Raw genomic sequence first — 22248 nt, 5'->3', positions numbered from 1 at the left:
TGAGCCACACCAGTGAGGATTTAATGGGGTGGCAGAGGGAGAGCAGGTTGGGGTGGGGGGAGTCAGGGCTCCTGGTGCCCAGGCAGCCCCAGGCGGCGCAGGGTGCGCAGGAAGGTGGGTGGCGGGGGGGCGCAGAGCAGGCCCTGGGGTAGCACCAGCTGCTGCAGGTGGAGGTGAAGCGGGAGGCGGCGGAGCTGTTGCGGGGAGAGCCCCAGCCGGGACTGCAGCTCCTCGTTCAGCACCTGCAATGGGGCAGGGGGGGAGCAGCTCAGGGGGGTCCCTGGGCCAGTGTTGAGCCCCCCCCAGCACCCACTCCAGCCATTTACCTGTGTGCAGGTGGGGGCAGCCTCGGGGGGCAGGAGGAAGGGCACCCCCAGCACCCTGCCCACACGGGACAAGTGCTCGTGGTCACCCAGGGCCGGGCACAGCAGCAGTGTCAGGTGCACCGGGAGCTGCTCCGGGAAGGCTGGGGAGGCATGGGGAGGGTGGTGGGACCACACCAGCGGGAGGAAGGGGGTATACAGGGTGGAGGGATGCTGGGGGGCACTCACATGTCCTGGGCTGGAGCTGGAGGAGAGCAAAGCCCCCCGTGGCGCCCAGCACCCGGTAGCGCGTCAGGGTGTGCTTCACCTCCTTCCTGGCCAGGCTGCGGCGCCCTGGGGCCAGCACCGGCACCACCTGCAGCAGCACAGCCCTCAGCACCCCTTCCGGGGCACCCCTTCCAGGGCACCCCCAAGCCCTCAGCACCCCTCCCGGGACACCCCCTGTGCCCCCAGCCCCCTGGCACCTCCTTACCACGGTGGTGTCACCCTGCCGCTGCCAGCACAGCCCAGTGCGGATCTCACCCTCTGTCTCTGCCGGGACCCCTACGGTGACGGCACTGTGGGGAGAGGGGGTGAGGAGGGGACGGCCACCCCCCCCCCCCCACTGTGGCGAGGGGCCGGAGACTCACCGGTATGTGGCAGGATATTGGCCTCTCCGGTGGGCATCGGTGAAGAACTGCTGGATCTGCTCGGTGGTGCGGTGGCAGCTGGACAGGAGGACGAGGCCAGAACAATTCCTGCGGGATATAGCAGCTCTGAGCCCTGAGGGGGGTGGGGTGGCGGGTGGCACCCCCTGAACTTCCCCGCCGGGACCCCCCAACCATACCTGGCAGGAGCCTTCACCACATGGAGCTCTGCGGGGAGCCCCAGGCGCCGCCTCAGCGCCGGCAGCAGTGCCACCAGGCTCAGCTCCCCGGGGCGCCCTGGGGAGAGGGGGGAGGTCAGTGCCTGTTGGGCACCCCCCCAGCCGGACCCCCCCTCCCATCCCACACTCACCCAGGACGGGCAGGCCGGGAGGTTTGCTCAGCGCCAGCAGGGCTCCTGGCGAGGGGACACCTGGTCAGGATGCGGCGCCCCGTTGTCCCCCCTCCCAGTACCCTCCTTCCCCCCCCCCCCCCCCCCCCCAGTACCTTCCCGGTGCACCACGGAGGCCTCCAGCAGCCCCAGCGTCTCCTCGGGTCCCAGCGGCCGCCCCAAACTGCGGGGGATGGAGTGGATGTGGTGCACGGGTGGGATCCCCCCCGGCGGTGGAAAACCCCCCTCCCCCCTCCGGCGGGACCCCCCCGTGGCCACCTATCCCGCACCCCACCCTGCGTGTCCCCACAGCCCCACGCCCCTAAGCGTGTCCCCAAATCTGACTCCACACCCATCCCCCTGCCCCTCCCACGCGTGCCCCTGCATCCACTGCCACTCCGCACCCACACGTGCACCCTCGCACCTGTCCCCGCGCCCCCCCATGATCCCCCAGCCCTTCTGTGCTCACGCGTGTGCAACCCCACGTGTGCCCCTCCTCCCACACGCACCCCATAACCTCTCTGCACCCACGGGTGTGCACCCCCACGTGCCCCCCGAACCCATGGGCACACGCGTGCATGGCCCCGCGCTCCCACGAACACGCAGCCCCCCGCGCCTCGCTGACCCCGCGGCGCGTGCTCCGTGCCCCACGCGCGCTAGGACGCGCGCGGCTGCGCCCCCGCCCGCCATGGCGGCACTGCGCCTGCGCAGAGGCGGGGCCGAGGTGGGGAAGCACCTCCGCCGTGGCCATAGAGTTGAGCCTCCAGGGCGTGCAGAGCGGCCGACTGGGCATTCAGAGCCGGTGGCCGCGGCCATAGATAGACGGAAGTGCGGGCAGAGCGTCCCGCTGGCAGGTGGGGCGCGGCGTGGTGCGGCGGGTCGGGGGCCCCGGGGGTGTCAGCTGTGGGAGTGCCTGGCGGCCTGTCCCAGGGGGTCGGGCGCGGGCAGGGCACTCACGGGCAGGGGGTCCCGGGGCTGTCTTACAGGCGGAGGGAGGCCCGGGGGGCTGGAGCCGGGGCTGCCCCGGGGCAGTGGGAGGCGGAGGGCCGCTCCCGCCTCACGCCGTACCTCCCCAGGCTAGCACCATGGCCTCCCGCGGGGGTCCCCGCGCCGCCGGCACTGACGGCAGCGACTTCCAGCACCGGGAGCGCGTGGCCTCGCACTACCAGATGAGGTGGGTGTCCCACCGCTGCGGGGCCCGGCGGCCTCCCCTGGGGCTCCGGGGCCCGGGTGGGGGGGGAGTCCCCTCCGGCAGGCCCTGACAGCCCCGTGCTCTCTCCCCAGCGTGTCCCTCAAGTCGGAGATCAAGAAGCTGATCTACACGCACGTGGGCATCTGGCTGCTGCTGCTGGCCCAGATGTGTGTGGGGCATCTCAAGCTGCTGCCCCACGACCAGGTGGCCATGCCCTACCAGTGGGAGTACCCCTACCTGCTCAGCATCCTGCCCTCCCTCCTGGGCCTCCTCTCCTTCCCCCGCAACAACATCAGCTACCTGGTGCTCTCCATGATCAGCACCGGCCTCTTCTCTGTAGCGCCCCTCATCTATGGGGCCATGGAGATGTTCCCCATGGCGCAGCAGCTCTACCGTCACGGCAAAGCTTACCGCTTCATCTTCGGCTTCTCGGCCGTCTCTGTCATGTACCTGGTGGTGGTGGTGGCCGCCCAGGTGCATGGCTGGCAGCTCTACTACAGCAAGAAGCTGCTGGACTCCTGGTTCACCAGCACGCAGGAGAAGAAGAAGAAATGAGCGGGGATGGGTGGGCTCTGAGAGGGATGGGAGCCCCACAGCCGGGCCCCGTGGGGCGGTGCTGGCGCAGCTCCGGTGGGTGGGGGTCCACAGGGACCAACGTGCGTGTCTGAGCCACACCACGGTTCCGGGCTCAGCACACGGGCGTGTGGGGGGGTATGACAGACCCCGGGACTGGGGCAGCTCCCGGGCCTTGGAAGGTCGCTGCTGCCGCCCCCTCCACCCCGCCTTTGCTCCGCGTGTTGCGCTATGGAAATAAAATACTTTCCACGGTCCCACGCGTGTCTGCGCCGCAGGAAGCGCCGCCCGGCCGCGGGGGGGAGGGAGGTGGCGGGGCCGCGCGTGCCGGCGGAGGAATGCGGCGGGGCCGGCCCGGGGCGGGGCGGGGAGCGGCGGCGGCTCGGCCATGGGGCGCTCGGTGCTGTTCGCTGCTGCCGCCGCGCTGCTGCTGCTGCTGCTTCCCGGGGCCGGGACCGCCGTCACCCGCCTCCGGGTCTCCGCCAACTTCGTGAGCACCGGGGAGGGGGGCGGTGGGGACCGGGCGGGGAGGGAGGGGGAGCGCGGGCGGCGCCGCGCTTACCCCTGTCTGTTTGCTTGCAGGAGTGCCGGGCCACCGGTGAGTAGCTGCGGGGCCGGGGCTCCCCCTGCCCGGGGCTCCCGGGTCCTGCGGGGTGCGGCGGGATGGCGAGACTCCCACCCCTGCCCGCGGCTACCGGGTCCTGCAGGGCGAGGGGGGCTCCGGGGTGAGGGGCTCCCCTCTGCCCGGGGCTCCTGGTCCCTGGGCTCCCCCCTTCCGAGGACTCCCGGTCGCCGGGGCTCCCGGTGTGCAGAGCTCCCCCCACCTGAGACTTTCAGTCTCCGGGTCTCCCCCTTCCCGGGGGCTTCCCCCCGTTCCGAGGACTCGCCGTCCCGGGGGCTCCCTGTACCGGCGGTCAGTGGGACCCCCGGCGCACGGCCGCCTCTCTCTGCTCTTCCCCCCCCCCCCCCCCGCCAGCCGACAGCACGCTGAGCCGTCCCCGCTGCCGCCGCCCGGCCCGGCCCGGGCCCCCGCCACTGAAGCCGCCCGCCCTGGCGCTGAGCAGGGCCCGCCTGTGCCTGCCCTCGCAGCCCTGCCAGCCCTGCCTGCGGGTGCGCCTGGCCCTCCCCGCCGCAGGTACGGGCAGGGGCGGCGGGGCCGGACCCCCTCTCCCCTCCCTGGGGTAGAAGGGGTGGAGGGTAGGGGGGAAGGGGCTCGTCCTCCCACCCGTGTCAGTGCCCCACACTGGTTTCTCGCAGGGCTCGGTGGTGTCCGTGGGCTGCAGCTCAACTTCCTGGAGCTGGGTTCCAACCGTGCCGGCTGGCTGCAGGTGTGGCGGCGGCACCAGGCGCTGGGCAGCTCGCCGGTGAGTCCTGGGTGCAGCGTGGGGCTGGACACCAGGGTTGCACATCCCACTCATCCCCTCGCTCCCCGCAGTGGCAGGTGCAGTTCGACTGCTTCCCGGCTGAGAGTGGGCGGCAGGTCCTCGTCTCCCTCCGCACCATCCCTGACCGAGGCTTGGCCATCAGCCGCAGCCACCTGATCACCGCCGAGCCACCCGGTGAGGCTGGGAGGGACCCCGAGGAGTGTCCCGGGGGGATCCCTGTGCTGGCTGACACCCTCCTCCCACCTGCTCCACAGGACCTGTCTTCACCCATGCTTGGGTCCCCGAGGTGCGGGCCATCGAGGTGTGGGTGCCCGAGGGCCCTGCCCTGATGGTGCGGCTGTGCCACCAGCTGGTCCTGGAGTGCGAGGAACTCCCCCGGCCCTTCCACCAGCAGGTAACGACTCTGCCCGCCCCCCAGCCATCCCCATCCCGGGCTGGGGTCTACGTTCGCTGCCAGCTGATGCTGCCTCCGTGCCTGCAGGTGCTGGTGCCAGGGGGCCACCACGTCTCACTGCCTTATGAGTTCCTGGTGCCTTGCCTGTGCATTGAGGTGTGTCACCGTCCCCTGTGGTCATTGGGCCACTCTCCCTGCCTGTCCCTGCTCATGCAGCAAGGACAGGTAGGGGAGGTGGGGGCACATCCTGTCCTGACTGCCCTGCTCTGCTCCCCCAGGCCTCCTACTCACTCCACGACAGCCCACGCAGCAAGCACTGCCCCTTCCGTGACCAGCCAGCTGTCTGTGAGTGCCTGCGGGGAGGGGAGCTGGGTTCCAGGGGTCCCCCCAGCTGTCCACCCACCCCACTGATGCACTGCTCTGCAGATGGCCCCGAGCTGTGGTCCTCGGTGCGCTTCCACGACTACAGTGCCAGTAGCAAGGACCAGATGGCGATGGTCCTGAGCACCAGCTGTCCCCTGCGCCCCCGGGCCACCCTATGCTGGAGGGAGGTGGCGGATGAGACTGCTCCCTGCCATGACATCCCCAACTCCACGGCCAGCGAGGAGGAGCAGGTGAGGGGTCCTAGCTTTGGGGTGCTGCGAGGCACCAGCCCAGAGGTATGCAGGGCTGTGCCCCTGGCTGGGGCACCCGCTGGACCCCAGGGTCCCCCGAGGGTGGTGGGCAGGTGCTGGGGTGTCTGTAAGCTGTGCGAGTTGGGGACAGTGACACACTCTCTGCCCATACCAGGCATACATACTGGACAAGGTGGATGTGCACCCCCAGCTCTGCTTTCGGGTAAGCCTCTGCAGGCAGGTGGGCACTGCCTGGGGAGGGGCTGGGGGCAGCGGTGGGCAATGGCAGCTCACCTGGCCCCTCCACTGATCCCCGCTCCCCCTAGTTCTCCTATGGAAACAGCAGCCACGTGGAGTGTCCCCACCAGCAAGGTGAGCCTCGCAGGTGGGGGGCATCCCTGGGCTGAGCACAGCCCTGCCCCAGGGTCCCTCGCACCCCTCATCCCATCAGGCATCCTGTGAGCTCCCTCTCTCTCTCTGGTGGCTGCAGAGACTGCCTGGAACGTCTCCGTGAGTGCCCGGGGGCTGCAGCTGCGCCTGCACCTCACCTCCAGCATCCCTGCGGCCTTCAGTGCAGCCCTCTGCCAGCACCGGGGTGGGCAGTGTGAGCCTGAGGCCCCCCTCTACACCGTCACACAGGTGGGCAGCACAGGGCTGGGGGGGACAAAGCAAGGGGACTGAGCCACACTGACCCTGCCCTTGTGCTTTGCAGCTGGAGGGCTCTGCCCCGGGGGAGCTGGCGCTGCTGCTGCCGGTACAGGTCCTGGGCAGCTGTGTGCTGGTAAGGTGACCCCCGCGGTGGCAACCGTACCACGGGGGGGACCCCAGCCTGGCGCCCCCTCACTCAGCCCCTTTTCCAGGTTTGGCGCTCAGATGTGCGTTTTGCTCGGAAGCAGCTGCTCTGTCCTGATGGTGAGTGAGGGTCTCAAGGGGCTGTAGGGGGCGGTGGGCATGGGCAGATGACCCCCCTCACCACCCCTCTCCCAGTCTCCCGCAGGCACTTTGGGCTGCTGGGGCTGGCACTGGCACTAGGACTGGTGGTGACTGTGCTGCTCTTCAACTGCCGTGGCACCTGGAGGCCATCTGCTGGTGAGGGGCACCCTGGGGGGCTGTGGGATGGAGAGACTGGGACATGTGGCCATGGGGCTGGGGTGCTGGGGGATGACAGCTCCCTGGGCTGCAGAGGGTTTCAGGGTGGTGCGTGGTGGTGCAGGGCGGTGGATGCTTGGATGCTGGAGTGCCCTTGGGGGATGCCAGGGGGGCTCGGGGTAAGGCTGTTACCGCTGTCCCCTCTGTCCCACAGGTGCCCCAGGAGGGCGCCCGGTGCTGCTGCTGTACTCACCGGACTCGGAGGAGCACCTGGGGCTGGTGTGTGCCCTGGCTGAGCGGCTGCGCGCAGGGCTGGGTTGTGATGTACACCTGGACCTGTGGGAAGCAGGGTGTGTGGGGCAGACGGGCGCCCTGCCCTGGCTTTATGCCCAACGGGGCCATGTGGGTCGCCAGCGCGGCACCGTCCTCCTCCTCTGGAGCCGGGGCAGCACCCGGCTCTTCCACCGGTGGCGGATTGGGGCGGCTGGCGGGGTCCCTGGGGACGCCCATGACATCTTTGGGGCAGCCATGGCCTGCTTGCATGGGGAGCTGGGGGCGGCGGGCCACGGTGGTGGCTGGGTGCTGGCCTACTTCAGCCGGCTCTGCAGCCCCTGCGATGTCCCCCGGCCCCTCCGGCCCCTGCCCACCTACCGCCTGCCCCGGCAGCTGCCTGGGCTGCTGGGTGCCCTGCGGGGCAGTCCCCCGGTCCCCCGCCGCTGTCGCCGGGGCAGGGTGGAGGGTCTCCTGCACCGGCTGCTGGAGGTGGGGGCTGGCGAGGGCAGCCCCCCACCCCAGGACCCCGGGGCGGCTGCTGGCACTTGAGCGCCCGTGCCGGGGCTGAGCTGGGCTGAGCAGGGCCGGGGGCAGCCCCCCGGTGAGGGCAGGGGGCCCTGTCATGGAGGTGCGGGGCTCGGCTGAGCGTGCCGACAGCGGCGGCAGGAGGGGTGCCGTGGGGTGCCGGTGGGGTGCCCCAGGCAAGGCTCCGGCCATGGGACGTGCGGCAGGGGCCGGGAGCGGAGGTGCTGCCCCGGGCAGGGGCGGCTTTATTTCCACACAGGGACCTCCTCCGCCGGAGAGCCGGGACCCGGGGACGCCCCTCGGGACGCCGTGACCGGGTGAGGGGCCGGAGCGGCGCTGGAAGAAGCTGGGCGGCGGCGGCGGGGGGACTCCGTGCCCAGCCCGGTGCCGGCTGCTCGCTCCCCCGCCGCCAGCGGGAACTTGTTGCGGCGGGAGCAATAAAGGCACCGTTTCACCCTGTCCCACCGTTCGTCTGGTGTGCCCGGTGCTCGGCCGGTTACCCCACCGCGGGGGCTGGTCTTGTGCCCGAGCCATGGGGTCGCCCCCGGTCCCCGCGGGGCGCCGAACCGTCCGGGGCGCGGAGGCGGTCCGTGGGTCGGTGCGGGAACGGGAACGGGAGCGGGGAGGCCCCACCCCGGGGCGGTCGCCGGCGCCGCGCTAGGACCCGGGTGTCCGGGATCGGAGCAGGAAGAGGGAGCCGGCGGCGGCGGTGGGGCCCGTGGAGCCGGGAGCGGGGCCGTCGGGAGTGGACGGCGTGGGGCCGGGGCACCCCACGGCCCCGGCCCCGCCATGCGCACGCTGGGGTGGCGGCGGCGGCTGCTGCTGCTGCTGCTGCTGGCGGAGACAGCGGGTGGGCGCGGGGCCCCCCACGACACCCTGGCCTGCTCCCAGGTGGGTCGGTGTTGCCGGCACGTGGGCCAGCGGGCACCCTGGAACGGCCACCGGCCTCACCCCAGTCTCCCCCCAGGGCCTCGCCTGCCGCCTCCTGGGTAAGTGCCACCGCCTCTGCCATGGCCCTTCGTCCCCCCCGGGGCGTGGGACCCCACACCCATAGCCGCCCTCTGTCTCCCCCCAGATGCTGACGTGCTGTGTGGGACAGAGCTGCCGGGGCTTGGCCACGGGCTGGCCCTGGCTCGGCTGCAGCTGAAGCCGGCGCTGCGCTGCAGCGGGCCCATGGCCTGCTCGCCCTGCCTGGAGGTGCGCCTGCGCCTGGCCCTGCCGCCTGGCACTGGCGAGCCCCGACAGCCCGTGCCGTCAGGCATCCCTGGGGCGGAGGACAGCGATGAGGGGGGACGGTGGTCACTGGTGGATGGGGCTGCCTCGTCCCAGCCCAACGTCACCGGGCTGCTGCTGCTCTCTGGGCACACATACGCCTCCTCCCGCTGTGTGGCCGTGGAGGTCTGGGCAACCCTGGCCCCGGACCTGCCTGGGCGATCCCTGGTACGTAGATGTGGGGTGCCAGGGATGAGTGTCCCCACCACCTGCAGTCCCCTGGCACTGTGGTGCATGAGGATGTGGGTGCTGGCACTGGCACATCTCTGTGGCAACAGTGGCCCTGTTCCCTGTGCCCCGGGGACGTGGGTGCTGGGTGGTGCCAGTGCCTCGCCGCAGCGCGGTGGTGGTTTTCCTGCCCAGGGCTGGGTGACCTTCCGGTGCTTCGAGGCGCCTCTGGGCTCCGAGCTCCACGTCACGGCGTATGTCAACTCGCGCGGCCCCCGGAGGCTAAGCCAGTGGCAGCGGGTGCCAGGTGAGCCCGCGGTGTGCCCTGCTGCGGCGGCCACTGTCCCCCCTGCCTGCTGACACCCTATCCCCGCAGACTGCTCATGGCCCGCGGCACAGGCTGCTGTCCCCCAGTGCCAAGGTAGGTGCTGGTGTTCCCCAGCCATGGCAGTGCGTCCCCTGTGAAGCGGTGGGTGGTGGATGCTGGGGGAGTGGGTGACCCCCAGAGTGCCATGCCCTGTGTCAGGGTGCTGGGCAGGTGGTGCTTGGTGCCAGGTGCCCTGAGCCACCTCTGGTGCAGTGCCCAGGATGGAGGTGTTGCCAGGGCCGAAGGAGGTGGTTGTGCAGGTGCAGGGGGCCGCGGCAGGGCACAGCTACACGCTGCGGCTCTACCACAACCAGAGCCATGGTGCCGTTGGGTCGGGGCGTGCGGTGACTGCGGTGAGTATAAACCCCTTCCCCACTCCCTGCCTTGGCCAGGCCCCGGCCACTACCCCCCCCTTTGCCCCCCGGGAAGCCATGTCTCTGTTACAGGCAGGGTGTCAGGAGAGGGTTCCCCGGGAGTGGGTCCCCTGGGAGCGGGTCCCCCTGGGCTGGGTGACCCCACCAGGGTGTGATTTGCCACGGGGTGACCCACGTCTGGTTCCTGGCGGCAGAGCGGCCCCATGAACTACAGCCTGCCAGCCGACGAGGTGCTGCCCTGCCTCTGCCTGCAGGTGGGCATCCATCCGGGCACCACAGGGGTGGCAGGGCTGCCGCCAAAGCAGAGGAGCTTCGGGCACGGCATGGCCCCTTCTGGCATCCTAAGGGGGCCAGCTGGGTGACAGTCACAGCCTGGGCACCCCAAATCCTTTTGTTCCTCTCTCTCTTTCCCCTTTAGGTCTGGCCGGAGACCCATGACCCGCCGAGGGCCACCCTGTGCCCCTTCTCCCATGGTACCTGTGCCACGGGGCTGGGATGCAGCGGTGGGGGCTGGGATGCAAGGGGCACTGCATGGGGGTGACATCCCTTTCCTGGTGCCACCACAGATGCTGAGGCTTGGGAGCGGCTGTGGGCACGCAGCCAGCTGGTCCTGCACACCGAGGGGCGGGCGCTGACCTGTTCCCTCTCGGCCCCCTGCGACCTCCCGGCCGAGCTGGTGCCCTGCTGGCAGCCGGAGCCCACTGGACCCTGCCAAGCCCTGCCTGGCCTGCAGCAGCCCGCTGTGGGGCAGGTGAGTAGGTCTCTGTGGGGCACTGGGGGCACGGGGGGGGATGTGGGTAGCACTGACGGAGCGTCCTTCCTGCCCACAGGGACCCCAGGAGTTTGGGGGGCTGCGGCCACACCCCAACCTCTGTGTGCAGGTAGGATATCCCCCTGCCCCCCCCCCAATTGCCCCACAGGCAGCCCCATAGCTGCCCCACAGCTGCCCCCCAGCACTGCTAACCCGCTCTCTGGGGCAGGTGTGGAGCAGTGGGCAGGTCCGGCTGACCCAGTGCCTGCGGGACGGTGAGTACTGCCAGGGCATGAGGGCAGGGACAACCTGGGGGTTGGGCTGGGGGGTGACAACCTCCCTCCCCCCCAGCCTCCCTTCGCCACCCCCTCCAGCCCTCTGTCCCATCCCCAGGAGCACTGCCTGGCCGTGCCGATGACCTCCTGCTGCTGGACCGTGGGGGGAACGCCTCGCTGTGTGCCCTGGAGAGGGGTGCCTGCACATCCCTCGCCAGCTTTGCCAGCATGGTAAGGGGCAGGGACCCCAGTGTCCCAGCAGTGGTGCTACTGGTGGCACAGCCGGCTCACCCCCTGCCACTGTTGCAGGGAGCCGGGCGCCCTGGGCTGCTGGAGCAGGAGCTGCAGCGGGACGTGGTGGCGGGGCAGTGCAGGCAGGTCAGTGTGGGCAGCCAGCGGGCAGCGGGCATGGGTCAGGCAGTGTGTGATGTGTCCCCATCCCTGCAGATCTGGCACCCTGAGAATGGCACCGGGGTCGCGCTCTGGGCCTGTCCCCTGCACAAGTGTGAGTGTCCCCGGCCGTTCCTGGGGAGAGGAGGGGGGTCAGTGCGGGGCTGAGGGAGGCCCCTGCGGAGCCACTGGGGAGGCACTGGGGACCCTCAGTGGGTGCTGGGGACCCTCAGCAGGCGCTGACCCCTGCCCTGCAGACCTGCGTGCCCGCTGGGCGCTGGCGTGGATGGGGGTGCTGCTGGGGGCTGCCTGCCTCTTGCTCCTGCTCCTGCTGAAGAAGGAGGACGTAAAAGGTGAGCGGTGCCCATCTGGGGGCCATGCCTGGTCTGGGACCTCCCCCCGGGACCCTCCCTCACTGCCTCTCCTCCCCACAGGCTGGCTGAAGTCTCTGAGGGCTGACTATGGCTCTGAGGGTGAGTGTGGGGCGAGCCTAGGTTTTGGGGGGGGCAGAGGGCAGGGATGTCCATCCCCTTCCCACAGGGGACAGGGGGGTGGGGGTGTGTGTCTCTGCCTGCTTCCCATTGTGGCTGTCCCTTAGGGTGGGTATGGGGATGCTGCAGGGCTCGGGGGACAGATCAGGAGGTGGGTCCCCCATATGGGGTGGTCCCAGCCTGTTTTCCACCATGGCTGTCCCTTAGGTTGGGTAGGGGGGGGTCAGGGAACAGAGCATGGGATAGGTCCCCTATTGGGCGGGTACCAGCCTGCCTCCCACCATGGCTACCCCATAGGGTGGGCATGGGGTGCCTGGGAGGAAGGGGGGGTGTTCAGGCGCTGATGGTACCACCCAGGCCCACTGCGAGGCCAGCGGGCGCTGCTGGTGCACGCAGCGGAGCCGGCGGCAGAGCGAGCAGCGTGCGCCTTGACGGCAGCCCTGCGCCCACTGGGGCTGACGGTGGTGGCAGCACCGGGAGGTGGTAGCGGGGTAGCGGCATGGGGGCCGCTGCCCTGGCTACATGCACAGCACCGGCGGGCACTGCATGACGGTGACACCATCATCCTCCTCCTCTCCCCGGCGGCTGTGGCTGCTGCACGCTGGTGGGACACCAGGGCCAGGGATGTGCCGGGGGCCGGGGCTGCTTTCAGCAGCCCCGGCCCCCGGCACATCCCTGGCCCCGATGACGTCCCTGGCCCTGATGATGTCCCCACCGTAGCACCCTGTGAGGCATTTGCAGCGGCTCTGTCCTGCACCATGCCGGCTCTGGCAGCGGGCAACGGGCGCTATGTGGTGGCCCGGCTCGAGGCCTTGGTGCCGGCGGTGCCGCCAGTGTTGCAGGCAGCCCCGGCTTTCGCGCTGCCCAGCGAGATGGGGGGTTTCCTGCGGGCGCTGGCGGGACCAGGTCGACGGCGGGGCCGGTGGCCGGAGCCCTACGTGGCGGCGGTGGCCGAGGGGCTGCGGCGGGCACTGGGGGAATAAAGTGGTGACGGTGCCGTTGCTGAGTGTGAATCCAGCACTGTGGTGTGTTGGGGGGGGGCATAGGGACTGGGATGGATTGGTGAGGGGTGATGGGGAGGTAAGGTGGGGTTTGGGGGCAGGAGGGGGGGTCTGGGCTGGCTGCGGGTTGAAGGGCAGCCGGGCTGGTTTGGTTGGAGGGTAGATGGGCCAGTTTAGGAGGGTTTGGGGCGGGGGGCGACTGGACCAGTTCGAGGGGGAAGAGGAGGAACTGGGCTAGTTTCGGGGGATGACAGGGATCTGGACCAGTTTGGCTGGAGGGAGTGACCTGGACTGGTTTGGCTGGGGGTTGGGGTGGGTAGGGAGCAGCCCAGTCGAGTCGGGGGTCGAGGGGCTCGTCCAGGCCAGTCGGGAGCGGGACCAGCGCGCCCCGGGGAGCCGCTCCGCGCAGCGTCGCCGACCCGGCCCTTCTGCGCTCCCCCTCCCGGCCGGGTGCCCTTGGCCTCGGTCCCTTTAAGGCGCAGGGAGGCGGGGCCCGACGGGCGGCGCGGGTTGGCTGGGAGAGGGGGGTGGGCGGTGGCGAGCGGGCGGCCATTGGCCGGGGCGGCCGCGCTGAGTCAGCGGGCGCGGCCCACGTGGTGCGGGCGGGGCGGGGCGGGGCGGAGGATGGGGCCGCGGGCCGCGCTGCCGCCGCTGCCGGCCCGGCGGGGGGGGGCCGGGCTGCGGGGGGCCCTGCTGGGGGCCGCCCTCCTCGGGGGGCTCCTGCTGGCGGCCGCCCGCGCCCACCCGGACCCGGACCGGGACGGGGACGGGGCTGAGCCCTGCCGAGCCTGCCGCGGCCTCGCCGACAGCTTCAGCAGGGTGCGGTGGGAACACGGGGGGGACACGGGGGGGATGGGGGCCGTGGCGTGGGGGGAGACATGGGGCCTGGGGAGGGGATATGGGGGGGGGGGTGATGGGGTGACACGGCCCCTGTTGCGGTAGGAGCTGTGGGCGCAGGGGTCAGTGGCGTGGGAGGCCCATGGGTGACAGGCATGGGGGGACACGGCCTGCAGTGTGGGGGGTGGCCTGGTGCAGGGTGACAGTCTGGGGGTGACATGCGAGGAGGGACAAAGGGGGTTCTGGGTGGGGTGATGTGGCCAGGGGGAGCACGGGGGGGGCAGGAGGTGACAGGTCTGCAGAGTGAGGGGTGGCCTGGGGGGACACAGCATCCCTCAAGAGTGGAGGGGGTCCTGGGTGGCACAGCGGCTGGGCTCTGTGGAAGGGAGAGGGTGGCGGGACCCTGGAGGTCACTGAGGGGAGGAGGGTGGCACGGCCCAGGGGTGATCCTATGGGGGAGGGGGGGGTCATTGGGGGGGTCCCACGCCTGCACTGCCCCCCCACCTGCCCAGGGCCTGGAACGGACAGAGCACGAGGGCTTCGGTGGGGGCAACACGGCCTGGGAGGAGGAGAAGCTGGCCAAGTACCAGTACAGGTGGGTGCCCCCCAGCTGGGAAGGGGTCTGGGGGGGTCTAGCTACTCCCCACACTGACACCCCTGTCCCCACAGTGAGACCCGTCTGCTGGAGGTGCTGGAGGGCGTCTGTGCCCCCTCGGACTTCACCTGCCACCAGCTGCTGGAGCGGAGCGAGGAGCACGTGGAGCAGTGGTGGTTCCATGAGTGAGTCTGGGGATGGGGACATGGGGGGACAGGTGGATGGCAGGGGGCTGAGCACTGTGTCTCCCCCCTCCCCAGGCGGCAGCAGCACCCTGACTTCTTCCAATGGCTGTGCATGGACAGGCTGGCGCTCTGCTGCCCGCCTGGCACCTATGGCCCCGACTGCCGGCGTGAGTAGCTATGGCATGAGTGGGGTGCTGGTGGGGTGCTGGCGGTGCTGCCCGGGCTGGAGGGTCCCCTGCCCACGCCATCTCCTGTGTGGGCTGCCAGCCAGCTGGTCTCTCCCTGCACAGCCTGCGCCGGTGGGCCCCAGCAGCCATGCAGCGGCAATGGGCGATGCGATGGTGATGGCACACGCCGCGGCACCGGCCTGTGCGTCTGCAGTCCAGGCTATGGTGGCCCCTTCTGTGCTGAGTGTGGTGATGGCTACTATGAGGCCTCACGGAACAAAAGCCACCTGGTGTGTGCTGGTAAGTTGGGGTCTGGCCTGGCGAGGAGGGGGGCTGCGCAGCCGGGGGGCTGCGCGGCCGGGGGTCTGCCCTGGTACTGCCCTGGCACTGGGTGCAGGTGGCTCCCCCCTGCCTGTGCCCATGCCCACTCTCCCCTGCCTGCAGAGTGCTACCGGGCATGTGGGCGCTGCACGGGGCCGGAGGACTCCAGCTGCCTTCGCTGCAAGAGGGGCTGGGTGCTGCACGAGCACCGCTGCATCGGTGAGGGCCGCAGTGGGACTGGGGGGACAGCAGGCAAGCTCAGAGACACAGCGGGCTGTGTCCCAGGAGCCGGGACTCAGTGGGACTGTCATCCCTCTCCTCTCCCCCAGACATTGACGAGTGCGGCACGGAGATGGCGCACTGCCGAGCCAACCAGTTCTGCGTCAACACCGAGGGCTCCTACGAGTGCCGAGGTCAGGTGGAGGTGGGGGGGTTTCCGTGCAGGCTGGTGCTGGCTGGGCTCGGAGGGGACTCTGGTGGTGACGCCAGCTCTTCTCCCCATGGCAGACTGCTCCACGGCCTGCATCGGCTGCATGGGTGCTGGGCCGGCTCGCTGCAAGAAATGCAACAAGGGCTACTGGCGGGATGGAGCCAAGTGCCTGGGTGAGTGGCTCTTGCGGGATAGCGGGGGCAGCTCTGCCCCCTCCCTGCTGCCTGAGCCCTGCCTGAGCCCTGCTTCCCCCCGCAGACGTGGACGAGTGTGCCAGCGCCGAGGAGCCGGTGTGCACAGGGGTGCAGGAGGTGTGTGAGAACACGGAGGGCAGCTACCGCTGCGTCTGTGCCCACGGCCACGTCCGGCGGGATGGGCACTGCGTGGAGGACAAGCCCCCCGGTATGGCCTGTCGAGGTGGGGGGCACGGGCTGCGGGCAGGCAGTGTGTGTGGGGGTGGGCAGCTCTGCCTATTCGTCCATTGTCCCCCATGAGTGCTGTTCTTGCAGATGCCCCAGAGAAGGGCTTCTTTGATGACGTGACGGAGGACGAGGTGGTGGTGCTGCAGCAGATGTTCTTTGGCGTGATGATCTGCGCCCTCGCCACTTTGGCCGCCAAAGGCGACATGGTCTTCACTGCCATCTTCATTGGTGCTGTGGCTGCCATGGCTGGATACTGGCTCTCAGACCGCAGCGACCGCGTCCTCGATGGCTTCATGAAGGGCAGATAGCTCTGGGGCTGCTGGGCGTGGGCAGGGGGGACAGGCTCAGCCTGGGGTGCAGGGTACCCCCCCCAAGTAGGGGCTGGCTGCCAAGGCCGGATCCTGTGCACGGCGCTGTGCCCTGCATGTGTCCCCCAGTCCCCCATTAGCATAGGGTCTTGCCTTCCCCCTGCAGAAGGAGCTGGGGGTGCCTGGTCCCCGGGGGTTTCCTGCACAGCCCCTTCTGGCCAGTCTGGTGATGCTGAGCAGTACAGCACTGCGGGGGGGGTGGGTACAGCATGCTGCCCTCAGCCCCTCGTGCTCTGGAGGAGAGACCTGGCACTGTGGGGTGCTCTGGCACTGCTGTGTGCTGGGGCAGTGATGCTGGCAGAGCTCAGCCCTGCTGCCTGCCCAGCAAGTGTCCTCCAAGCTGGGGGCTACCGGCCCTGCAGGACCTTGTGTCCCCCCCCGCCTCCCCGGTGAGACCATTCCCCGTGGGGCAGTCGGGGGCTGGGTCCCTCCTCTGCCCTGAGATGTGGGGCTGGGAGAGGTGCCTCCTGTCCCCCGCCAACTCCTCCCCCCCATGTCCCTGGGCAGAGCCCATCTGTCCCATCCAGGCTGGGGTGGGCTGGGAGCTCCCGTGGGGCAGGGGCTCTCCCGGGGTGCCGTGCTGGCGGAGGGGGCCCTGCTGGATGCATGAGTGTGGCCGTTGCATTTGTCCGTGGTTTGTCTGTCGGGGTGTGCCCATCTGTCCGTGTGTCCATATCTCAGGAAATAAAGCTCTGCACACCCAGCCCGGCTGCTTGGGATGGGGTTGGGGGGCTACGGGTGCTGCTGCCCACCGCCACCTCCATACGCCAACAGGGCCACCTCCTCCCAACATAAACTTTATTTCTCTGGTTTGGCACAAACGGAGCTGGTCTGGCCCAGCTCCCTCCTCCTTCCCGGCCCTGCAGGGGTGCAGGATCAGGCCCCCGGACCCTCATCTGGGCTCATCCCCCTGCACCCCCCCAGTCTCTGCCTGCTCTTGCGTCTCCCTGGCTCAGAGCTCAATGGTGTCACTGGAGAGGCTGCGGGCGTCCGCTGTCTTGCCAAGGGCTGGGAAGCTGCGGGGGCCCTCTCGCTCCCAGCTGGGGGGAACAGCAGGCACCAGGAGGGGGGCACGGCTAGGTGCCTCATCCAGGGGCAGGCTGTCGGGTGAGGAGAGCCCATGGCGCCAGGGGTTCCAGCTGATCTTCAGTGAGCTGCTCTCCAGTGAGCTGGCTGAGGCGGTGACGGTGATGGTGACAGTGCCGGGGGGCTGCCGGGGGCCGGGCAGCTCCGTCAGCGAGCTGCACCGCACCATACGCCCCAGGCCGGGGGTCTCGGCAGGGGCCAGGGAGCTGTGCAGTGAGGTGCCGGAGCCACGGCGGGCTTGGCCGAAGAGGCTGTCGTGCAGGAGGTGCCGGCGGCAGAGCGCCTGGTCGATGCTGCGGCGCAGGTCAATGGGGGACGGCGGGCGGAAGGCCAGCTCCCCCAGCGAGGGGGATGAGCCCTGCTCAAAGGTGGCACAGGAGCGGGCGGCCAACACATTGGGGCACTTGGGGCTGAGCCCCGGCATCCCGGTGGTGCCAGCAGCGGCCGCCCAGGCCTCATTGCTGTCCTTGAGTGCCCGCAGGGGAAGCTGCTCCGCCGGGTTGCGAATGAGGCTCTTGGAGATGTCGTTGGTGGGTGCCCGCTCTGGGCCGCTGGTGCCACCAGTGCTGCCGCCAGCCCAGTCGTAGCAGTTGTTGGGATACTCAGGCGCCTCGGCTTTGCGGCTGGCACAGAAGTACCGCAGCGCCTTGGACCAGCAGGAGTGGCTGGCGGGACTGCGCCGGCGGCACCGGCAGCACAGCGGCTCAGCAGCGGCCACCAGCAGTGCCAGCGCTGTGCCCAGCTCGCCGACCCGCAGCCAGAGCTGTGCCGCCCAGCCGGGCTGGGAGAAGCGCCCAGGGACGCCCAGGACCCCCCGTAGCCACAGGGTGCTGTAGACCTGCAGCCCGCAGACCGGCAGCCCTGCTGCCGCTGCCGCCAGCAGCGCCCAGGCCCCCTGCCGCAGCACCGCCCCCCCCCCACCCCCTGCCACTTCCCGGGGTGCCCGCAGCACCCGCCAGCACCCCCAGAGTCCCCCCAGCAGCAGCAGGGCCCCGGCCCCACAGCCCAGCACTTGCAGCCCCAGCCCGGCGGTGGGGCCCAGCCGGGGTGGGAGAAGGTCGGCGGCCCCCAGCATCCCGCTCTGTAGGGCGATGGTGGCCCCCAGGGTCGGCAGCCCCTGTAGCCGGGCTGGCAGCAGCCGGAGCTGGGCCAGGCGCTGGAGCCGCTGGAGCAGGAGGGCGAAGGCGCCAAGCAGCAAGGGGAAAGGGGCCGTGCTGAGCAGCAGCAGCGCCCGGGGGGGCAGGCGGCCCCGTGCCCCGTAGGGGTCCAGCAGCAGGAAGGTGGCCCGCAGCAGGCAGGCGGCCAGCAGCAGCCCATGGGCCCCTAAAAGATGGGGTAGGTGGGGGGGACGCAGGGCAGCCACCCCTGCCAGACCAGCCAGGCAGCCCAGTGCCAGCAGCAGGAAGATGGCAGCCACCCCGTAGATGTGGGTCTCCCAGGCGAAGCCCAGCCGGCGTTGCAACTCGGCCCACCTCAGCCCAGTCCCGTTGGCCCCCGGTGCTGGGGAGGGATGGCTGGGCTGTGGTTGTGGCGTGGATGGACGCCGGGGGGCTGTCTGCGGCGTCACCCCTGCCTGCCGCCATGTGGCCGAGGGGGATGCGGTGCCGTGGGTGGGGGGCTGTGTCCCCGGGGTGTCTGCGGGTGGGAAGGAGGGGGACGGTCAGTGGGGATCTGGGGGTGGATGGACAGCCCTCACGCACACGGCTCAGTGATACCCAGCCCCCCGGGGAGGTGGGGGATGCCCTGTGTCAGCCAGGGCTGTGCCCACCAGTACTTTCTGGGGGTCTCCAACAGGACTTGTGGTGCAGGGGGTGGCATGGACCCAGGCATGTCCCTGACCCCCCCACCAGAGAAGATCCCACCCACTGGGCACTTAACACTAATCTTAGGAGTAGATTAGGGCTGTCGCCGGGCACAATCCTGATTGAAGGTGTCACCGCGTCCCAGCTGGGTGGCCCAAGATAGCTGCCATCCCCCCCGCCAGCCTTGACGCCCCAGGGATGGGCTCCCACAGCATCCCCACTGGGGACCGACTGGATGGGCTCAGCCGCGGCCCTGCATCACCTGAGTGCCTGGTCCTGGGTGTCCCTGTGGTGGGATGTGCTGTCGGCCGTGGTGCAGCCTCAGTGACATTCGGGGCGCTCGCGGGCCCCACGGCACCACGGACCCGCTGTGGGGAGCCGACGTCCTCCTCAGGCAGCAGCTCTGCGAGAGAGGGCAGAGCAAGGTGCTAGCACCTGCAGGGGCTCAGTCCCCACCAAGGAGCACCCCCATGCTGTGATGGGTCCTACCTGTGCCAGGGGGACCCATGCTGGAGGCAGGCAGTGATGCAGGGCCAGTGCTGAGGGCAGTCCCGGGGGTGGGCTGGGGTCTCCGATGCTCCATCAGCCCAGGGTCTGTATGAGGGGCCATGTCTCTGGGGCTGGTGGTGGCACGGCTGAGTGGGGCCCTCCGGGTGCTGCGCTGGTGGACCGGGATCATCCGAGTCCAGGGCTCGGCCAGCCCCCAGGATGGTGCTGCGGGGTGCAGCTGTGGGGCAGAGCTGGGCAGGGCCGGGGAGGGGCTGGGGGGCCCACCCAGGTCCCCCTGTCTGCCCTCCGGCTGTGCGGAGCCAGGGCTGGCGTGAGGACCTTGGGCTGGCCCTGTGCCTGTGGGGTGGGGGACAGGGACAGTGTCTAGCAGGACTGGCTGGCTGCTGGCTGGAGCAAGCTGTGTACCCCAAGGGAGGCCGGGGCCCACCATGGGTTCCTCAGCCACTGGCTGTCCCCCTGCATGGGTGTCTGCTGTCCCCATCCCTGTCCCTGCTGATGGCATGGGGGTGAGGGCGATGGTGGACATGGTCGGCTGAGGGCTGGGGGTGCTGGCTGGCCCGGTGGCACTCTGCCTGGCCGGGGATGGTCCCTGTCCTGCCCAGGGAGGCCCTGGGGAGCCCGACCCCGTGTCCATGGGCACCTCGGGGGCCGGTGTCCCCAGAACAGAACCGTGGGGAAGCCAGGTCCCCTCCTGGGGGCTGTCTTGGCCTTTGGCCTCGTGTCCTCGCCAGGTGATGAGCGGCTCCTCCGCCGTGGCAGGGGCTGCACCGCTGTCCTGCCAGGCCCTGGTGCCAGTGCCTGCCATAGTGGTTTCTGTCTCCAGGGATGCCCCGGTGGCATCCCTCGCCTGCAGTGGTGGGGGCCAGCGCATGGGGCTGCCACTCTCCCAGCGCTCACTCCCAGGGGCCCCAGCGCCGCTCGGCTCCCCCGATGCTTCCCAGGCGGGGGACTGGCCCAGCCACTGCTGTCCCCAGGCAGGGCTATGCAGGGGGTCCCTGCCTTGCTGCAGGGTCCCACCTGGGGACAGCCCCGCCATCAGTGTTCCCTGGGCCCCGGTGGGGACCCCAGCGGACAGGAGCAGCCCCCAGGTGACGAGCCGTGTTGCAGCCATGGTGAGCAGCCAGTTGGTCCTGCAGAGATGGGGGGGCTCGGTGAGCCAGGACCCACAGCGGCTACCCGAGCGGGCTCACGCCACCAACTGTGGGGCTGCTGTGCCCACGGCAACCCACTGCCCGGGAGAGAGCCAGCGGCTGGGCTGTCCCTGGGCCCTGTTCCCAGCTGTCCCCATTCACCGTGTCTCTGCTGCCAGTGGCCCCATTCCCAGGCTTCCCCTTCCCCGTGTCCCCAGTGCTGGCAGTCCCCATCCGGGTGTCCCAGTCCCTGGTGCTCCCCGTGCTGGTGGTCCCCATGTGGGTGCCCCCAGTGCTGGCGGTGCCCATCCCGGTGTCCCCGGTACTGGTGGTCCTTAAAGCTTAGTGGTCCCTGCCCCTAGCATCCCCGGTGTCTCCTTCCCAGTGTCCCCATCACCGGTCTCCCCCTCCCCAGTGTTCCCTCCCCGGTGTCCCCGCTGCCGGCGGCCCCGCTCCGGCGCACACCGTTCACCTTGGCGCGTCCCCGGCTGCATCCCAGCGGGGGATGCCCAGTCCGGCGCACCCCGCCGCCACCGCCCACGCGACACAGCCCCGCCGGGCCGGGTCCGGGAACGGGTCCGGGACCGCCCGGCTGCGACGGCGGCGGCCCTGCTGTGCGTGTGCGGAAACCGGCGGGGCTGCGCTGCGCTGCGGGGCCCGGGCCGCGGCCGGTGCGGGATCAGAGCGGGGCCGGTACGGCCGCCGCCGCATTCCGCGGACCCCGCCTGGAGCGCGCCGGGCCGGCCCCCCGCTGCTCGGTGCTCGGTGCCCGGTGCCCGGTGCCCGGGCCGCGGTGTGGCCAGCCCCCTCCCGCCGCCCGCCGCAGCCCGGGAGGTCCCGATGCCGGAGCCGGCCGCAGCCCCCCCGCTGACCTGCCGGTGCCGGAGCCGGTGCCGGTGCCGGTGCCGGTGCCGGAGCCGGTGCCGGAGCCGGTGCGGGCGGGCCGGGCTCTGCGGTGGAGCGGGCGGCGGCGGCGGCGGCAGCCGGTCACGCGCCGCCCCGAGCCGCGGGCACCCGCGCGGGAACCCGCCCGGCACCGGGAGGCGGGGGGGGCGCGGGGCGCTCGGGCACGGCTGGGGCCGCCGTGCGGGGACGGGACCCATGGGGACGGGCACAGGGGCGGGGCGGGTGCCGTGGGGGCTCAGCTGGGGTGGGCTCCGCTGCGGCAGGTCCCCCGTGGGGCGGGTCACCCGGGGCGTGGCCTCGTGGGGAGCACCAGGGCAGGTCCCCACGGGGCAGGAGGCAGCGGGGCAGCAGAGGGGATGCTGCCTGCGGGGCAGGCAGGGCAGGCAGCCCACCCCCTCGGGAGCAGGCAGCCCCCAATGTGGGGCTGTTGCCAAGCCCGGTCCCACCACGGCCATGGGGCTGTGGGCACCCGCCCAGCAGGGTCACCGGGAAGGTCCGTGGGTGGCCCTGGTACCCTTCTGCCCCATGTCTGTCCCACACCTGCCCCACACCTCCTGCCCACCCTGCACGGGGCAGGCAGCCCCCCCGGCAGCCACTGGGCTATGGGCCCCTGCCAAGGTGCAGGTAATTAATCAGCTAATTGTCCTGCTGGAGAACTGCCAGCCCTGTCAGGGCTTGAGCTGGCATTGGCATGGCCACGGTGTCACAAAGTCACACCGGCTCAGCCTTGGCAAACCCCTGTCACCGCCATTGCCTTCCTCTTGCCCAGGCCAGGGGGAACATGTGACACCTCAGGTCCCCATGGCAGCACCATGCTGGCAGCAGCACATGGTGCTCCCCTCTTGCTCCCTGCCACCTCTCCATCCCTGCAGCATCCCGCCCGGGCTGGACTCACCACGGGCGCATGGGGCGTTTCGGGGCCCTGGTCCACCCCTCTGTGCTGCCAGGCTCAGTGCAGGCAGTGGGGCCAGGGGGGCTGCGGCAGCCAGCTGAGCACAGGGGTCGGGGAATTTGGGCA

The 22248-nt window shown here is 70.8% G+C and overlaps 6 protein-coding genes across 7 annotated transcripts; 4 read left to right on the top strand and 2 right to left on the bottom strand.

The window, feature by feature from the left end:
* Positions 1 to 13: 13 nt before the first annotated feature.
* RPUSD3 (RNA pseudouridine synthase D3) lies at positions 14 to 2027 on the bottom strand (the record flags this gene model as incomplete). Its single annotated transcript, XM_082487770.1, has 9 exons — positions 14 to 242; positions 327 to 466; positions 552 to 678; positions 796 to 880; positions 953 to 1060; positions 1150 to 1246; positions 1320 to 1364; positions 1454 to 1521; positions 1963 to 2027. 9 exons carry the CDS (start codon positions 2025 to 2027, stop codon positions 63 to 65), a joined length of 915 nt encoding a protein of 304 aa, XP_082343896.1. The 3' UTR covers positions 14 to 62.
* A 173-nt stretch (positions 2028 to 2200) lies between these two features.
* On the top strand, positions 2201 to 3389 carry JAGN1 (jagunal homolog 1). The gene is made up of 2 exons (XM_082487771.1): positions 2201 to 2511; positions 2622 to 3389. Exons 1-2 carry the CDS (start codon positions 2423 to 2425, stop codon positions 3082 to 3084), a joined length of 552 nt encoding a protein of 183 aa, XP_082343897.1. The 5' UTR covers positions 2201 to 2422; the 3' UTR covers positions 3085 to 3389.
* A 101-nt stretch (positions 3390 to 3490) lies between these two features.
* On the top strand, positions 3491 to 7909 carry IL17RE (interleukin 17 receptor E; the record flags this gene model as incomplete). Its single annotated transcript, XM_082487912.1, has 15 exons — positions 3491 to 3592; positions 3685 to 3700; positions 4079 to 4237; positions 4360 to 4466; positions 4538 to 4661; positions 4742 to 4881; positions 4969 to 5037; positions 5160 to 5495; positions 5671 to 5718; positions 5822 to 5867; positions 5986 to 6134; positions 6208 to 6276; positions 6356 to 6407; positions 6483 to 6584; positions 6799 to 7909. 15 exons carry the CDS (start codon positions 3491 to 3493, stop codon positions 7404 to 7406), a joined length of 2127 nt encoding a protein of 708 aa, XP_082344038.1. The 3' UTR covers positions 7407 to 7909.
* Positions 7910 to 8147: 238 nt separating this feature from the next.
* On the top strand, positions 8148 to 12465 carry IL17RC (interleukin 17 receptor C). 2 transcript variants are annotated; one of them, XM_082487752.1, is made up of 17 exons: positions 8148 to 8273; positions 8350 to 8371; positions 8458 to 8822; positions 9018 to 9129; positions 9199 to 9243; positions 9403 to 9542; positions 9758 to 9817; positions 9982 to 10036; positions 10130 to 10314; positions 10394 to 10444; positions 10544 to 10589; positions 10708 to 10820; positions 10899 to 10967; positions 11037 to 11094; positions 11237 to 11332; positions 11414 to 11452; positions 11828 to 12465. In XM_082487752.1, the coding sequence occupies exons 1-17, from the start codon at positions 8172 to 8174 to the stop codon at positions 12451 to 12453; spliced, it is 2184 nt and encodes a 727-aa protein (XP_082343878.1). In that variant the 5' UTR covers positions 8148 to 8171; the 3' UTR covers positions 12454 to 12465. The 2 variants fall into 2 exon arrangements, with proteins under 2 accessions (XP_082343878.1, XP_082343877.1); XM_082487751.1 differs by having other exon boundaries at positions 10666 to 10820.
* A 630-nt stretch (positions 12466 to 13095) lies between these two features.
* CRELD1 (cysteine rich with EGF like domains 1) lies at positions 13096 to 16493 on the top strand (the record flags this gene model as incomplete). The annotated part of the gene is made up of 10 exons (XM_082487760.1): positions 13096 to 13290; positions 13821 to 13903; positions 13978 to 14088; positions 14164 to 14255; positions 14379 to 14555; positions 14700 to 14795; positions 14906 to 14989; positions 15084 to 15179; positions 15265 to 15408; positions 15516 to 16493. The coding sequence occupies 10 exons, from the start codon at positions 13096 to 13098 to the stop codon at positions 15734 to 15736; spliced, it is 1299 nt and encodes a 432-aa protein (XP_082343886.1). The 3' UTR covers positions 15737 to 16493.
* A 255-nt stretch (positions 16494 to 16748) lies between these two features.
* PRRT3 (proline rich transmembrane protein 3) lies at positions 16749 to 20305 on the bottom strand (the record flags this gene model as incomplete). Its single annotated transcript, XM_082487749.1, has 3 exons — positions 16749 to 18517; positions 18947 to 19087; positions 19174 to 20305. The coding sequence occupies 3 exons, from the start codon at positions 20303 to 20305 to the stop codon at positions 16749 to 16751; spliced, it is 3042 nt and encodes a 1013-aa protein (XP_082343875.1).
* Between the last annotated feature and the right edge of the window lie 1943 nt (positions 20306 to 22248).

The sequence above is a fragment of the Vanellus vanellus genome (genome assembly GCF_965231255.1).
Source record: "Vanellus vanellus genome assembly, chromosome: 9".
Taxonomy (NCBI): Eukaryota; Metazoa; Chordata; class Aves; order Charadriiformes; family Charadriidae; genus Vanellus; species Vanellus vanellus.
Note: the sequence above shows the minus strand (reverse complement) of the source record. Positions and strands in the feature narration are given on the sequence as shown.